Source organism: Globicephala melas, chromosome 12 (genome assembly GCF_963455315.2).
Source record: "Globicephala melas chromosome 12, mGloMel1.2, whole genome shotgun sequence".
Taxonomy (NCBI): Eukaryota; Metazoa; Chordata; class Mammalia; order Artiodactyla; family Delphinidae; genus Globicephala; species Globicephala melas.
Genome location: NC_083325.1, coordinates 71,171,399 through 71,188,775, shown reverse-complemented (window position 1 = coordinate 71,188,775; position 17,377 = coordinate 71,171,399). Strand labels below are relative to the sequence as shown.

Genomic DNA, 17,377 nt, shown 5'->3' with positions numbered 1-17,377 from the left:
AAAAAGAGGATATGGCCACAGTTACCTAAACCATCTCACGCCCAGCCTAAGCTGTGGAACAGCAGTGGGGGGCCATGTGTGTTCCCCTCTCTCTGCTTATTAAACTCGTAAACCTGGTTTTATATTTGCACCGCGTTGGTTGTTGGGTGTGTGTCTGTGACCCCTTCGCACAACAGTACTTAATGGCAGCTACTTTTATTATGACATCGTTTCCCACGTGCTACGTGTGAGCTGCCTCTCTCTTGCCCCATCTCCTCTAGACATTGAGCTGGTTAGCTACCTTGTTGGAGCTGGTAAAGCCATTGGTGTTGACATCTGGGGTGACTCCTGAAGCTGCCATGTAGGTGCTGCCAATGGTTTTGATCTTGGTGATGACCCGAAACTTGGGATTGTCCAGGAGCTGAGGCCAGTAGTAAGGAAGACAGAACTGTCAGCAGTCGACGGAGATGAATGAGCCACAACTAAATGACAGATTTGCCTGTTTACAACAAGCCCAGGAGACATCTAAGATGTTTTCCTGTAACAGCTTCATCCAGCCGACACCTGCCACATGATCCTGGGCCAACGTCCCGATATTCTGAGCCTCAGTTTCTACCACCTTAACCCTGGGATGCAGGTGCCAGTCTCCTAGGGCGGGAGCATCTATGTAAAAGCATTTCCCCTGGTATACAAGTTACCTGATAAATGTCTACTGAACCTGAATCTGAGGGTAGGAGGAATCAGAGGGGCCTCGGGATCTTGTTTTGGCCAGACTTGCAGGTGATCTCCCAGGCTCTCACCTGGGACCCAACATCTCCAGATGGCTCTGTTATGCGGAGGGGCTTTTATGGGGAAACGCAGCCAGAGTAACTCTAACTTCCCTCTGACTTCTGCAGCCTTTCCTGGGCTGCAATCTGGAAGGGCTGGCTCTGTGGCAGGAGGAGGGGGGCGCAGGATGGTCACTTACAGAGTCAAAATCTGAGATGATCTCATTGAGGAAGCGCAGACACTCAATGCCACCGTTATTGATGCTCTCCTCTGTGTAGAAGTCAGCAAAGTTGGGCAGGGAGGCAAACATGACTCCAATCTCGTCATAAGACTGACTGTACAGCTCCTAAAAAGAGGCGGGGCCAAAGTGCTCAAAAAAGTCTAAGTGAATAATGTGCTATAGAAATGAACCTGTCTTCCATATCCATGACATGTGCACTCAGCTTTTTGGACACACACGTCTCCCAGACTATCCCAACTTTGAATTATTAGAAAGTAGCTCATCACAACAATTAATAACTAAAAAAGAGCTTCACTAGTCCCTGCAACAGCTCCAGCTCTGAGAAGAGGGTGGGGTGGAGCTGGGAAGTGAGGCATGAGAACCAGTCTGAGATGATCACGGTCGGCAGAAAGGTGGGCTCCACCAAGGCCTTGGCTTCTGAAATGGGCCTCCCAGAGGTGTGTGGCCCATGGAAGCAATGTCTATGGCAGTGCCCTTTACCAAAAGCCTGTGAAATTCTTCTTTCGCTTCTAGTATTGTGCTGGGTAGGTCCAGCCCTACCTGGGCCCCCAGGCCATGTCATAAGAAGACAGAAAGCCAGAAGATGACACACAGGCTCGTGGCTCCAGCACAGGGCCACCCCTCACCTCGTCTCTCTTCTTGGACCCCAGGAAATGGCGTGCCACGTGCTCAGGCAACATGTTAGTGACCAAGGCCTCGTTCCAGCGTCTCATTTCATAGACACGTTCCTTCTGGTCGTGGACCTCAATCTTCCATAAGAACAGTGTCCGTGCCAGCTTCTCCACCTATGGACACAGACATAGGTAAGGTGTGAGCTCTAAGCTGGCCATCTGAGGGAATTCCCTCCTGGCCCAGTGGTTAGGACTCGGTGCTTTCACTGCCGTGTCCCGGGTTCAATCCCTGGTTGGGGAACTAAGATCCCACAAGCTGTTCAGCACAGCCAAAAAAAAAAAGAAAGAAAGAAAGAGAAAGCTGACCATTTGATAGGAAGACGAAAAATGTGAACTTATTTCCAACATGGGAAGACTGAAAGGAAAACAGCTAATGGCAAGGGAAATGAGACCCAGAAAGATTCACCTCATCAAAAAGGCCACCCTACAGGTGCAGTGAGGATCCCAGCCCCTTTGGTTACAGGAAGATGTGAGAGGTATTCTGGACGTGTGGGGCGTCCTGGGACATAATTTTAGCTACAGGTCTGCCCTGTGGGTGGTGGCAGCAGTGGGATCTCCTAGCCCAGGGAGGAGGAGTCCCCATTTCCAGCAGGCTCCATTCGGTCAAGAAGTGGCTGGGGGTGGCTGTAGTTCCCCGACAAGCCACTGGGTGGCATCTGAGCTAACAGGGAAGTGAGTCCCTCACGAGGGTACTTCCTTCCCTCTCTTCCTCTTTTTCCTTTTAACCAAACAAAAACTTCATCAGCTTCTTTCCCTTTATTTTCCGGCTCCGTAGTCAGTGTGTTAGTGACCCCCAGAGCCTGGGTGAGTGGAGATCCATGAGCCGCTGGCCTAGGGAATAGAGATTTTATCCAGGCTTTTGTGCCCCTCCCCCAGGCTTCCTTCAGTTTCCCGCAGGAGGTCAGAAGGAAGAGGTAAGAACTGTTGCTCCTGTACTACTGAGGAAGAAACCAGAAACTGGCAGAGGTGGTGGCCTGACCAGGGTCACATGCCATGTGGGGTAAGGGAACCAGCATTCCCCAGGAGCTTGGTTTCCTAGGTCCTGGGGCTGCTTCTCCAGAGGCCCCAGCAGGTCTGCGCAGAAGAGGAGGGTGTGCAGGCACTCACGTGGCGGGAGAAGTAGTAGAAGCTGAGCATCATGACGAAGATCATCACCGTCATCGAGCACTTGGATGGCACCAGGGGCAGCCTGTGGGACCGAGGACAGTTCAGCTGAAGGGCACCGCGCTGCCCGCTGACAAGGGAGCCTTATTCCCTCTAATCTGGCTGTGCTGTTTCCTGTCACCCAGAAACTTTTCTCAGCAGCTTAAGCACCTTCGCGTCAAGCCCGGATGCCCACCGGGCAGTAAAGCTTTCTGAAATCATTGGGTTTTTGTCTTAACAGCCAACCAACTCCTGGCTCCTCCCGGCTGCACTTGGAATCCACATCAGGCCTTCGGGGATGCTCCCCAGATGTTGAATAAACACTGCATCACCTGACTGATCACAGAAGTAGCTGCAACCATCTAGGAATCTGGAGACGGGAGAGACTGACTAACATCTCGGTGATGGGATGAGGGCACAGTGCCACCATGCTTTTGTATAACTGTCACCCATATTTTTGTGTGGAGCTGTACATCATTTCCATTACTGTACAGTATTCTATTATATGACTCTACCACGATTTACGTATCTGTTCATTGTTGATGTCATTTGGGTCGTTCTCATTTGTTTTGGATGTTTGTAGGTGTGTGTGGCTATTATAAACAATGCAACTGTGGACATCCTTGTTCATGTATCCTGGGACATATATACGTGCATTCGTTTCTCTGAGGTGTACACGTAGCTGTGGAATTGCTGGGTCATAGGTCTACTTTCAACTGTACTAATTAACTCCAAATTGTTTTCTAAAATGGTTGTACCAGTTTATACTCCCACCAGGAATGTATGCATTACCGTTATTATACAGGATGTGATCAGACTTCTTAATTTTCGCCAAACTGATAGGGGTGTGATGGTCTTTCACAGTGGTCTTAATTTGCATGACCTCGGTTACCTGAATGCCTTTCATTTATTACTGCCCAGTTAGATTTCTTCTTTTGCGAAATGCTCTTCAAGTCTTCTACCCACCTTCTGTAGGTCATCTTTTTTTTTTTTTAAACTTACTTAAAAGTCTAGTCAAGTCACTGAATCATACAATTCTAAAACTTTAGAGCTAGAAGGGACCTTGAAGAACTTCTAGTCTGATATCCTCTTCAAGAGATGAAAACTGAGACTCAGGAAAAGTGGCCTGCCTGAGGCCCCACAGAGAATCACTGCGGCAGGGTTCAGAATCCGGGTCTTCTAGTTTGAATGCAACAGTGTTCCTTCCTGCTCCTGTTTCTGCCGTCTGTCCTGCCAGCCGGTAAACGCAGCTGTCCTCTACCTGGCTGCTCTCCTTTCACCTCAGCCCAGCCTGCTCTCTGTCCCAGCCTCTAAACCACACTGCTCGCCACGCCTCGCTCTCTTTGACCCAGGAGAGGCCAGCGTGGCCAGATGAGCACTAAAGTCTGCTGCAGGCTCCCTACAGAAACACACACTCACTTCTCCGGCCTGACTATCCCACGTCACGTGCCTCTGGAAGGATGAGACCATGGGGCTTTGGCCTGTTGTATTCCCTGCCTCTAGGAGAAAGGGGCCGAAAACACAGACCAGGACGGGAAAGCGGTCACCCTTACCTGTCAGTGCCATTGAGCCCAGGGCTGGAAAGTACCTGCATCTTCTCTAAGGCCACCATCGGAAAGCTGTTGGGACAGATAATAGCACACTCAGGCCCCATCGGGTACAAGAGACTGGTGCCCAGCCAAACACTGAGGTGACCCAGGTCTTCAACTCCTCAAGAAGGGGAAGGATGTGTCCTGGGATCACAGCCAACCAGTGGCCCGTCTGTGAGAAACCACAAACCCTGATTCCCATACAAGCCGTGGATGAGCCCTAGAGACAGATGGCCAGCTCAGTGCAGACCCATGACCTTGAAACGGGGCCTGGGGGATGGGAGGAAGGAGACTATGCAGATCCCCAAACAGGCTTCATCTTACTCGTGTTCCTGGAAGCGTCTGCGGTCGTATTCATCAAAGATGGGGCGCCAGGCGTAGATGTTGATGACGGCCACAGCCCCTGCGATGAGCAGCATGAGTGTCAGCTTGACCATGTGGCTGACCTGCACCAGCATGATGGTCGCGATCAGGGACAGCACAGCGACGTAGTTGTAATACTTGGGGTTCTCCACGCAGCCGTCCTCTATCTGCACCCTTGAGGTGCCGTTGGTGGGTCCCATGTAGTACTGGAGACAGCTAAGCTGGAGGCCAGGACCGTAGGCGAGAGCACGGGGTGCAAGGGGACAGCAGACACTGGTCAGAGAAGGCGGGGCTGTGGCAGCTGCCACTTCCCACGGCTCCCTCAGAAACACCGAGAAAGAAGAAAAATTGACCAGGGCACAGTAATACAAAAGGCAGTTAATTCCTGGTAAGAGCTTTACCATCATCTCCTCTGAGGGTCATGAAAATTCTCTGAGTATTTTAGTGCTGCCACCATCAGAGGGAAAATTCAGAGAGGCCGCGCTTGCCCCAAGTGATGCAATTAGCAAGCAGCAAAGCCAGAACCAGGAGTCCGCTCGTTAGGTTTCAAACCCAACGTGCACTTGCCCACAGCACTCTGTTGCTTCCGGAGGGGCTGTGAGCCAGCCAGGCTGCCCCTCAGAGCTTCACTGCGACGGCAGCCAGTCTCCACTCAAGCCCTTCATTTCTGGAGTCTGGTCGCCGGTCCCACTGCTGGGCAGACGTGGTCAATGGAAAGTGCATCCACAAACCGAATCGAACCTACTTTTCTTCACGTTCACCCACTGGCACCTGTCTGGCTTTGGGGAGCCTCTCAGCATGTGAGTCTAGCACGTGCAAAGTTTCACACCTCCCTAGTTTTTCTCCCCTCCACAGGACTTCCAGATGTCCTGCCAGTGTCCGTGACCCTGTCAAACAGTGGCACCCAGACCTCGGCACCAGGCTCCAGGGGGGTGTCCTGACACGCAAGGGGCCCAGGCCTTTTCTTCCCTGCTCTGTGGCCACCAGCAACCCCTGGGCGTGTCAGGTTCTGGAGCTCCTAACTCCATTCCTGCTGGACTTTGGATCAATTGGCCCTAGGGCTTCTCACGTACACTGCTACCAGAATAAGTCTCCATGCTGACTTTCCTCCCATGCTTCAATTGTTAAAAATAAAGCAAATAATATAACATTATATTTGCAAAAAGCAGGACTCTAAGAGAGTGTATCTAGTACAGTACTACCAACATTGGAGGGAGCTGGGAGGCCTGACCAGAGAGCACCAGTGACAGCTCCAAGTGCCCAGTGCTCAGTGAACTGGCTGGTGGCTTCCCACTGCCATCCCTTCTCCCCAAGCCTCTGCTGCCCCCTCACGGGACCCGCGTGAACTGAGGACAACAGAGCAGAGGATTTCATCTACCGCTAGCCATCTGGGCTCAGTGAAACTGCCGTCCCAGTGACCCACCTCTGCAAGGTGTGGCCTTGTTCAAATGGATGAAGGCCAAACAGGAGCGCTCCTCTGGTGGAGCCGGTTTACCTCCCTCGTCCTGATGGATGCCTGATGCTAGCCACACTGTAGGGAATACTTAAGATACACAGAAAGCTTAGGAGTATTGGGGCCCCTGAACAGTGAGACATGGAGAGAGAAAACACAGGACGGGGATTTAGAACTGCTTCAATTCTCCACTCTGTTACTTACTGGCTGTGTGACCTAAAACAAGTGAGTTAACCTCTCTGAGCATCATTTTTTTCACATGAAACTACAGATGATACCGACCTCTCGGGATTGTTACAGAGATTAAATGAGACAACATATGTAAACCACCCAGACGGGAGCTGGTGCCTGGCGCTGGGCTCCTGGACCCGGGGAGAGTGAGGAACTGGGGAAGACAAGGCAGCCTCAGAGGCATCCCGGGGAGAAGACCCCGCCGTTTGGCCAGGATGATCATTTAGGAACCTAAGTGCCACTCCAAAGCTGTGTCTACTGGGGGTGGGGAAATGGGCTGGCAACTGCTCACGCAGGCTAATCCAGAGAGTGGGCGTCCCTTCAACAGGACAGCAGGGGCTCACCATGTCCACGACGTTTGCCATGACCAGAATGAAGATGGCCAGCATGGCCCAGGTGTTCCTGGCCCAGCGCGTCCGGTCGATCCAAGTCGAGAAGGCCACGATCTTCTTAGGAAAGGCCTAGAAGGATGGAATTTCCAGGCCCTTGTGTCCTGACGGCCTTCCCCCCGTAAACACGACTGCTAACCACTCTGCTTGCTCCCATACTTCCCAGGAACCTGGAGAGTAGTGCCGCGTGTGTGCGTCAACCAAAACCTGGCCGCGGCAGAACCGAGAAGGCGCGCGGATCCCGGCTCTGTCTGCCCGTCCTGCTGGATGTGCAGGTGACACACCACGGCTGCCAGATATCAGAGCCCCTCCCAGGGCTGCGCGGCGACCGGCCTGAGCCTGTGGGCCGCACCACCAGCAGCAGTCCACTCACTGTCGCTGGGCGGCAAAGCCACGTTGGGGGAGAATTTTCAGGGCCGGCCGTCTTTGCCTGGCTACGTACTCCTGCTTTCCCTGGGTCAGTGCACCTAAATCCCCCAAGTTACTCACAAGCCACCTGCCAAATTAATGTTTCTAAAATGCTGCTTTTCCCTTTTTTTTCTGATCAAAAACTCTGCCTGACACCCAGTGCTTATAGGAGAAAGTCTCAATCCCTGTGTGTGGCTTTCAGGGTCTTTCACAACTGGAGCCATTCCACCTTCTAGCTGGGCCTCCACTGCTTTTCTACACAGGTTCCCATTTACGTAGACTCTGGCTCGCTCCGGGGCCTGGCCCAAAGTGGGTGCAGAGCCGATAATGAAGACGTGTGTAATGAACGGATGGATGAGTGCCTGAGCCAGCCCAACGGAAGTCCTCTACTTGTCAGGATCTGACAGGACACAACTCCATCAATACGCACTTTCACGGGGAGCGATGCTCACTTCCAGACAGCTCTGAGCCAAAAGGAAAAGGGCTTCTTACCCGAGGAAAGATGGCAGCCAGCGAGCAGACGGTCAGGGTCAGGAGCAGGACCTCGCCAACCACAAAGGTCACATAGTTTGTCATCAGCCTGTGAGAGAGAGAAAACAATCCAGGAGAGGGCCAGAGGGAGTAGTGGGCTGGGTCAGGGGCCAGGACAGTAAAGGAAGGGAGACAGAGGGCAGGCCCCCTAAGCAAGGCACAAGCCTGTACCCGAGAAGTTCCATGTCATACCAGGGAGTTGCTGCCGGCTGTGTGCAGGGCCTGGGGACACGGGACCCTCCCCAGCTGTAACTGTTCTCTGGGACATTTCTTAAAGAAGGACAGACTCACAGATGCCCTGGGCAGAGCCCAGTAAAACCTGGGAAGGGATTCTTAGGAACAAGCATTCTGCCGTGTCGCAATGATGAAAGGGGAGAGCACAGAACAGAGCCGCTCATTGCCGAGGGCTGCTGAGGGTTTCAGCGATCACCGCTGTATCCCTAGACCTTAGCCCCAGGCACAAAGCAGACAGCAAATATTTGTGAAGTGAATGAATGAATTTGGTCCTCACAATAGTTCTGAGTTAGCGCGGGCAGGTTTTATTATCTTCAGACCATCATCATCGTCATCTTTCACTTTACAGATGAGTAAACTGATACTCCAGGAACCCTTAGTGATGCACCCAAGGTCATAGAAGAAATAGTGAGCGAGCCGAGTCCAGAACCTAGGACCATGTGACAAGTCCAAGGCTCTTTAGGTTCCCCAAACTGTGATCAGAAGAGGGCTCCACACCCCCTCCTTTCTGGTGGGGAATCCCTGAGCTGGAGGGAGCTGCTGATCGGCCACAGGGAGGAAGGGAGGGAGGGAGGGGGCAGCCATCCTTCAGCTGGGCTTCAGCAGACGGGGCAAGGATTCCAGAACACCCTGCCTTGCCCCAGAGGACCTGCTGCTGTGAGAGAGACCAGTCTGCACCCAGAGCCTGAAATCTGTCTTTTATAACACGAGCCAAGAAAGGGAGCCGATGAGCCTTGGTGACCAAGATTGAGGAGCGTCCCCGTCCTGTCTCCTTGTCCCAGAGCCACTCAGACCCACCCAGCCAAGGTCTCCATCCCCCCGGACCCTTCCTCCCTCAGCCTTCTCAACCCTGGTGTGACCCCCCACTTTGATGCGAGTGCTATTCTAGGACCCAGGAGCAGAGAGAAGGAAGGGGGTCCAGGGTGCATTCCCGGGGGCTGCTCCGGGGGATGGGGGGCAAGGAACAGAGCCTGCGCCCCTGCGTCAGGCTCCAGCTGAGGCCCACACCCCGCAGGCCTCTGGCCTAGGAAGCTCGTCACCTTCCACCCTCCCCTGGCTGTCAGGGGCCTGCCCTGCCCCTCCCTCACCAGGGGTCGATGAGAATCTCAACCAGGGCGGTGCAGAGCAGGACGACACAGGAACAGCTGAAGGCGGCCCCACTCTGCTTCTCCTTCTCCACGGAGTAGCGGGTTTCCATCTCGCGGTCCATGAACCGCATGGACAGGAAGAAGGTGTTTCTCTTCTTCACTCTGCAGTGCAAACAAGCCCTATGAGATGCAAACATCACACCTGTCTCTGCCCGCCAGGAAGGGGCCGTATTTACGATGACTGACTTCCCGGACCCCACGCTGGGGCCAGACAAGGCACGTGCCAAGGGCAAGGGGCCAGCTGCCTGAGGGGCCACTTACACCTGGGCGGACTCCCGCTCCAGCAGGGCCTCGTTGAGCAGCTGGTTGAGCTCGTGCTCGTCCTCAGAGGCGTCCACCACGCGATCGGCCAGGTCCTGAAGCCGCAGCCTCCGGCGAGGGTTAGGGAACGAGGGGTTGTCAGCCTGCAAGGCAGTGTGGCAGCGTTGGGGGGCAGGCGGGATGGAGGGGGGAGAAGTTGACGAAAGACAGGGTGGTGTTGGGGGGAAGGGGAACTAAAGGGATCACACGAGCACCAGCCCCTTGAGTCTCAAGATCATTTCTCGGGAAAAGTCTTCCCTGTGCTGTCACGTGGCTCCGTGCTGCTTGGGTGTGAACCCAAAAGCCACAGTCCTTCCTGGTTTCCCTGGGACTCCAGGTCCCAGGCCCTGGGGCCCCTAACAGAAGCTCTGCAGTGATCGCCCACTAATGGCGGCGTGGGGAGCAGCCACCGGGCGCCCGAGTGGGAGACCTGGAGTTTGAGGCTGCTGCTGGGTCAGCGGGGTCCTGGCACCTCCTGCTACGAGGATGGGGGTGTCACACAGCCATACCCTTTGGCATCCTTGGGGACGTAGAAGACCCCCCACCCTACGCTTAAGGGCGCTCTTAAAGGAGCTCAGATCCGGCTCATTTGGGGGAGGAAGACCTGAGGGGGAAAGCTACGGAGAGAAAATAACATCCTTATTGCTAGTGGGGTGGTAGGACTGGGGTACCCGCTACCATTTTTATTCCTGGTCACGAAGGAAAAGCCTCCGCTCCAAACACACGAATCCAGACTATGGTTACACAGCCATCAGCCCAAATAACAACCGGGAACGGGCTGGTCAGCGCTGTCTGCACGGGTCTAAGCGTGTGTCTGGAAGCCGGAATCCAGATACCCTGGGCTTAAGCTCAGGCGTGCTGCTGGTTGAGTCTGACCCCGTGTAATCCATGTCCCCCCGGCCCCAATTTTCTTCTCTGTAACATGATGTGGACGTTCCGTTCCAGCACCAGGAACCTCTGTCCCTGAAGCGTGTCGGGAGCAGCGCGACACTGGCTAATTGTGAGGAAAGAAAACCTCCGGCTGCTAAGCCTCTGCGTCCTTCTTGTTAGTGAGTTACACTGAGTCTGTATTAACACTTTCCATCAAGAAACTCACAATAGGGAAGTTACCGAGTGCTGTGGTGCTCATGGAAAACCCAGTTCATCTTCAGCCCTCGGGTTACCCTTGTCTTCCAGCACGTGATCTACAGGCACGGGGCAGTTCTGTCTCCCCTGCAGCGAGACCAGCGGTGTGGCCGACCAGCTCACGGCAGCCTCCGCGAGGCCGAGACCCGTCTCAGCACTGGCCTCTGTCCGTGGATAGACTCAGGAAGCTCTTTAGTAGTGGATGGATCCTGGACGCTCTCCCAAGGTGCACCCCATCCTCAGGGGGCATCCTGTTCATTCCTTTGGAAACCCCTCATCCGTGCACAGGACTTGTGGGGTTTGGACCTAGCCAGAGAGGTGAGCCCAGCCCTCTAGTGTCACTTCTGAAACAGCTCTGGATCCTAGAGAAATTTCCGTGGGGGTCCTCACTGCCCTCAGATCTCTAGGATTCTGGGACACGGGAGCCAGACAAGGCCTCGGAAGTGAGCACCTCTTCTGACCTCAGCCACCTCCACCCCATGTAACTGACGAGGAGACAGTGAGGTCAGGGGGCGGGGCGGTGACCAGCCCAAGGTTACACAGCCACCGAAGACAGAGGCCAGGCTAGGGGCCAGGCCATCCCGGGCCTCGCCCCGCACGTACCTGGGCATCTGGCTCCTCGGACGTGGAGCCGCTGGTGTGGATGCTCCCGTTGGGCTCCTTGGTCTCAATGAGGGCAGGGGAGCCGGGCTTTGAGGAAGGTGGCGCTCCGTTCAGCAGAGCCTGCAGCAGAAGGGAGTGGTCGTCAGGAGCCCCCAGGCACTGCCAGATGCCCACCCAGCGTGGGGTTGGGCTGCTCTCAGTCTGGAATCTTCCCACCAGAGTTCAGAGACCTTGTAACCTTGGAAATCTCACTATTCAGTTCCTTCTCTAGACCATCAATTTTAAAACGCTATAATTTTCTAGTATCCATTTCTAGTATTACAACTTTTCTAAGCAGAGAAAGACCCTATTGTTCCAACTCCTATTTTTAAAACAGTAACTCAGTGACACAGTGATTCACAGAGATCTTTTCTGGGGTCGAGCCCTGTCAAATGCCTTCCAAAAGTCTGAATAAATTCCATAAACCAATTTCCCCAATGATCATTTAATTTACTCTGTCAAGGAAAAATACTGCTCTATACAGGAAAACAGCTCATTCATTCATTTACCAAGTAGTTACTGGGTACCTACTGTGTGACAGGAACTGTTGTAACTCCTGGGGACACAGAATGTTCTAACCTCAGAGCCCACCTTCTAGTGAGGACGGCCGGACATCAGCGAAGTAAAGCAGTAAATGATTACAGAAGGTCAGAGAGCAGTGATCTGGAGAGGTGTAGGCAAGGGACACAGGGATTGCTGGGGAGTGACGGTAAGGGGAGTGGGGGAGGTGTCACCATGAAGATGACATTTCCATGAAGACCCGGAGCACATCACGCGGCTCTCAAGGACGGGTTCCAGCAGGCGGAAGCCCGGAGCGGGCTGGAGGCCCGGAGTGTCTGAGCAGCAGCCAGGAGGGCGGCGCTGCCCAAGGCCAGTGAGTGAAAGGGGCGGGGCGGTGAGGACCTGCTGGATGGGGTTCCTGACCTCAGGGGACTTTGGCTCTTCCTCTGAGATGGGGACTGAAGGAGGGTGTGGAGCGGGCAGTGCGGGGTGGGGGGGGGTATGTGTGTGTGACATGATTTCACCTAACACCCCAGCAGGATCACTCTGGCTGCTGTGTGGAGACGTGGAGGGGGGGCAGAGCAGGGCGACAGACTGGGAGACCACTGCGCTGACCCAGGCATGAGATGGCTCGGACGAGACGGCGGTTGCCAGGGTGTGAGGAGAGTGGGGCGAGAGCTATAGCTTGCAGGGAGGGGCTCATGGATTGTAGAGGGGGGTCAGGATGTCTCCAAAGGTTTGGGGCTGAGCAGTGAAAAGAACAGAGTTGCCACTGATTGAGACGGGGAAGACTGAGGAAGAGCGGGTTTTAGGGTAGAGAGATCAGGAGCTCAGCTTTGGACTGTTATATACACAGATGGAGATGCACACGTGGCTGCAAGTTTAGTGCAGGGATGCCGGTTGGGGCTGAGATCTCAATTTGGGAGTTGTCGGAGATGGCATTTAAAACAACTGAATGAGGGCTTCCCGGGTGGCGCAATGGCTGAGAGTCCACCTGCCGATGCAGGGGACACGGGTTTGTGCCCCGGTCTGGGAAGATCCCACATGCCGCGGAGTGGCTGGGCCCGTGAGCCATGGCCGCTGAGCCTGCACGTCCGGAGCCTGTGCTCCACAACGGGAGAGGCCACAACAGTGAGAGGCCCGCGTACCGCAAAAAAATAAAACAAACAAACAAAAAACAACTGAATGAGACTAACAGCAAGGTCAGTATAGATAGGAGGTGTCTTTTTAACACTTTGGAAAGGATCCACTGTGACAATTCCCCTCACACTCTCCTCCTTCTCACTTTGTTCAGCTAAACCCCGGGGAGAGGCTTCTGCAGATGGAATGGTATTTGCTCCTATGAGGCCCAGGGAAGCCGCCGTCACCACTTTCCCTACTGCTTCCCATTATCACTCACACATCATTCACGCGTTTATCTCTGCCCTTGACTACTTCTGACTGACTGCTGAGCAGGTTTGGTGATTTGCTGACATGGCCTTCTCAGAGCACATCTTGAGTTGGAGACATCTTAAACAATTACTGAGCTAATCACATGGGCTTATGATAATGGCGTTAAGTTGTTCACTTAACTCACACTGGGGGCTGACAGTTGCTGCAGCGCCTTATAGGGAAGACGACTGGTATAATCTACAGCAGCTCAACTTCTAAGCTCCCCGAGACAGATGCGTCACAGTGCTGGGCACGAAGCGGATGCTTGATACACAGCTGATGAGCACAGTAGGACAGAAGGTTCAGCTCTCTAACAAACAAAAAGCGTCTACAAACCAGAGGCGGAAAAAGCCCTCAAAGCTTAGATATGAATATGCAATTCACAGAAGAAAATCACCAGACTGACAACCATGTTACAAGTGTCCAGTCTTACTAATAACTAAAGAAACGCGATTCAAACAATAAGATACTGTGGGTTCATCTTTCAACTGAACGAAGAAAAAAAGTGAGGAAAGAGTCAGCACGGGCACAGGCAGGGTGGCAGGAGGTAAGTAGCAGGCACATGGGTTAAACTTTCAACGTACAGAACCTTTAACCCAGCTTTTCCACTTTGCGACATCTACGTTTTTTAGGTAGGGGCACTAAGAAACAGTTAAAAGTCAACTTTACAACACACTAAAAACCCGGATTGCCCCAAAACGTCAGGAAAATTAGTTTTGAAGGGAACAGCGCCCAGGTTTCCATGAGAAATGGGCCCCCTCGTTTGTCTGATGGAGCATTTACGAAGAAGTCTAACTCCCGTTCATTGGAAGCTGTCGCCTGTGCTCCTGTCCTGTGTGGCAGCACCCAGGCCACGGGGCTCAACGGCCCACAGCCCGGCCCCACTCCTACTCACCCAGAGCCTCTGTGCTAGTATTTTAAGCTACACGTCCACGAACTCCACTTTTCTCTAATTGGAAAACTGAATAATGACTCCTGCACACCAGCTTCGTAAAGACACTGCTGCCAGGGCCCCATCCGTAACCCTCCCGGGGGTGTCAGGTGCCAAGAACAACTCCTGAGTCAAATGACGCACCATGCAAGGGTTGATTAAATAAAATGAGAAAATGCAAGATCAGAACGAACAGGAATGCGTGTGGTTGTCACAAAGATACGTTTGACTGCTGCCCTATGACTTCAAGGTGGTCACCAGTACAACCAAATTTGTGGGTAATTTTTTTAAAGGAACAGCATTTTTAAATGTACTAAAAACGTTTTTTGCCAGAAATGGTAAATGTTCTGTCACTTCACAAAGGTAGCTGATTTCTCAAATTGTTGTTGATCACCATCTTGTAGAACAGCTTAGAAGATGCACTGTTCATTTGTTCCAGTGAACATACTGAAGTTGTGCATGTAGCACTCTTTTTTTAAAGAATAAATTTATTTATTTATTTTTGGCTGCGTTGGGTCTTCGTTGCTCCACACAGGCTTTCTCTAGTTGTGGCGAGCGGGGGCTACTCTTCGTTGCGGTACGCGGGCTTCTTGTTGTGGTGGCTTCTCTTGTTGCAGAGCGTGGGCTCTAGGCGCGCGGACTTCAGTAGTTGTGGCCCGCGGGCTCAGTAGTTGTGGCTCGCGGGCTTAGTTGCTCCGCGGTGTATGGGATCTTCCCGGACCAGGGCTCGAACCCATGTCCCCTGCACTGGCAGGCGGATTCTTAACCACTGCGCCACCAGGGAAGTCCCCTAGCACTCTTAAAATATGAGGACTCGATAATTTTGCGACCAGGCCAAGTCTCATTTCATGGGGCTCCACTTTCCGCCGTGGCATTTCCTAATTCTCTGCAGGACAGCTCCCTACTTTCCTGAGTTCTTTAGAGCATTCACTGTAGCTCAGACTTCACACCGGGCACGAAACATTCACCTCGTACTACCCTTTGCTCCAACACTCAGCAGCTAGCGGGACCTCTCACAGTCCTGCCAACTCTTCTACAGTCTCACCTCCAATCCCTGCCTTTCCCTCCCCGCCGGCCCAGGGGGTGGGTGGAGGACTCACCGAGCCGCTGAGGCCATTTTGGGCAGCTGTCCTCTTCACCTCTGGCTTGGACGCAATGATGAGGTAGGTTTCGATGCCCTTCTCATCCAGGTAATCACAGCGGCTGCCCCCATCGCCTGGCTCCACGTCAAACTCGCCTTTCAGGCAGTCCATGGTGCTCTGGGAGATGTGCACACGCCTGGGTTCCGGCGAGAGGGGCCCTGAGCACAGGCCCCGTGGCAGCCCCCACCCTACCCCCGGGGACAGAGGCGGAGCGGTGATGGGCAAGTCCTGGCGCTAAGTGGCTGCGTAGGCAGCCCGGCACCTCCCCTTCTCTGAGCCTCAGCTTCAATCCATGAGACAGTTTGTCCTCAGGCTGCTGAGGGTATCAAATGAGATGAGGGATTTGAAGTCTGCTCTGAACACTAAGGTCGGAAGGCCTGGTTATCATCCACCTGGTGTGATTCTCCGCTGCAACACCTGCTGTCAGGGGGTAATAGCCCGTTTCTGGGGAGTCACCACCAGGGAGAGAACTGTCACTGCCTCCGAGAGAAGCCCCCTGACCCAGGCGGGGAGGGTTTCACCGCATCCTTGGTCCACCCTGAGGGTGGAGCCTGCCCCACCTGACTGGCCGAGTCTGTAAAGAACTCAGGAAAGATGTGCAGGTGCCTTAGAGCCTGTTAGGAGACTCTCGCTGTAACAGTGCCCTTCGGGGTGACCTGCGCACGGAAGGAGTCCAGCCCTGACCTCAGAGCCCCGAGGCCCCGCAGAGGGTAAATGGGGCAGGAGGACAGACTCCTGCAGAGCCCCGGGCAGGAAAGGCCCAGGAGGCAGGCGCTGGAAGAAGAACACTGCTCCTGGGTGCGAAGGGCTGCTTCCTCGAGGCCCCCTATCCCTCGTCTGGGCCACAACCCTGAGATGGATGGGACGGTCCCCTCCCCTGGCCCCGGGAAGGAACACACGCTCACCCGGGGATGCCGCCGGCCTCCATCTTGTTGGCCACGGTGACATCTGTGGACCACACGTCGTACTGCCAGCGCTTCTGGCCCAGGACACCCCCCAGCACGGTGCCTGTGTGCACCCCGACTCGCATGTCCACTCCAGTCTTCGTCTTCTCCCGTACATACCTGCCAGGTACACACAGAAAGGAGGAGGGGTCAGGCCTGCCCACAGCCAGGTGGCCAGCCCCCTCCCCAGCCCCCCAGTGGGAGGCATTCTGCACAGCCTCCCTCCCCTCCAGGCTACAGGGCCTACAGGCTGCCCCCACTGCTTTGTGCCCACATCTGAGCCACCCACAGCTGGGGCTACAGCAGGCAGTGGCCAAGGCCAGACTCAGCAACCACAGGCCAGTGTGACTCGGGGTGGGGATGGAGGGGCAGGAAACAGCAGAGACCCTCTGCCCCTGGGGGACCTCCAGCTGTCCTCTCCCAGCCATCCGTTTACTCATTTGTGCAGCTGACCTGCACTGAGCGCCTACTGTGTGCCAGCCCCTGCACTACGTGCTGTGTGTGCAGAGGGGAAGAGCTCCTTGCTTGAGATCTCCAGGAGGAGACAAACACGAATTTCAGCACTTTGCCCAACAGTGATGGGAGTAGAGGTAAGAGTCTCTAAATCCTGAACTATGGCCCCAGGGGAAAGGCAGCATCTGCTTCTTTCCAGCCAATCCTAGAGGGGCTTTACCCTGGAAGACAGTAAAAATGCAAAACCACCCCCTTGGAGACGGTGGGGAAGCACACGCCCAACTCCTGGACTCAGCAAGGGGCCTGTGGGGGCTGATACCACCCAGGGCCCACCAGAGGCCTTGAGTCCACGGCAGGGAGCAACCCCCCCCCCCCCCAGGGACCTCCAAGCCCACAGGCGCAGTGACAGCAGTGGGGAAGAGCCAGGGAGGCAGAGTTCACCACCCTAGAGGCTCACAGTGGTGCAGGCAGGAGCCTTGGCCGGAGCTCAGAAGCCAGGGTTCCAGTCCCATCTCTGCTGCCCAAACACCTCGTGACCTCAACAGTCACTTTACTGCTGTACTCGGGCTTCCTGATCCAAGAGATGGGCATGGAGATCTCTGAGCCTATCTGTCCTGGGGGGTCATGATGAGAAAACACGGAGAGAAGAGATGGGGGGGGACACTTGGGAGGAAAAGAAAGCAAATGGAAGGTGGCAGAATTTCATGATGACTGCACCTTCCAGCAGAAAAAACTAGCGTGGACTAAAGCTAGAAAGGAT

The 17,377-nt window shown here is 54.3% G+C and overlaps 1 protein-coding gene across 3 annotated transcripts in view; it reads right to left on the bottom strand.

The window, feature by feature from the left end:
- Positions 1 to 17,377, bottom strand: part of ADCY3 (adenylate cyclase 3) — an 83,186-nt gene that overhangs the window by 4,481 nt on the left and 61,328 nt on the right. For all 3 annotated transcript variants that reach the window (XM_030858243.2, XM_060309965.1, XM_060309966.1), the window contains 13 exons: positions 16,126 to 16,284; positions 15,179 to 15,356; positions 11,177 to 11,296; positions 9,410 to 9,552; positions 9,089 to 9,250; positions 7,728 to 7,815; positions 6,783 to 6,899; positions 4,716 to 4,975; positions 4,356 to 4,421; positions 2,767 to 2,848; positions 1,615 to 1,773; positions 947 to 1,093; positions 281 to 400 (listed from right to left, as the gene is read on the bottom strand). In XM_030858243.2, coding sequence (XP_030714103.1) covers positions 281 to 400; positions 947 to 1,093; positions 1,615 to 1,773; positions 2,767 to 2,848; positions 4,356 to 4,421; positions 4,716 to 4,975; positions 6,783 to 6,899; positions 7,728 to 7,815; positions 9,089 to 9,250; positions 9,410 to 9,552; positions 11,177 to 11,296; positions 15,179 to 15,356; positions 16,126 to 16,284 — 1,801 coding nt within the window. The remainder of the gene's footprint in view (positions 1 to 280; positions 401 to 946; positions 1,094 to 1,614; positions 1,774 to 2,766; positions 2,849 to 4,355; positions 4,422 to 4,715; positions 4,976 to 6,782; positions 6,900 to 7,727; positions 7,816 to 9,088; positions 9,251 to 9,409; positions 9,553 to 11,176; positions 11,297 to 15,178; positions 15,357 to 16,125; positions 16,285 to 17,377) is intronic.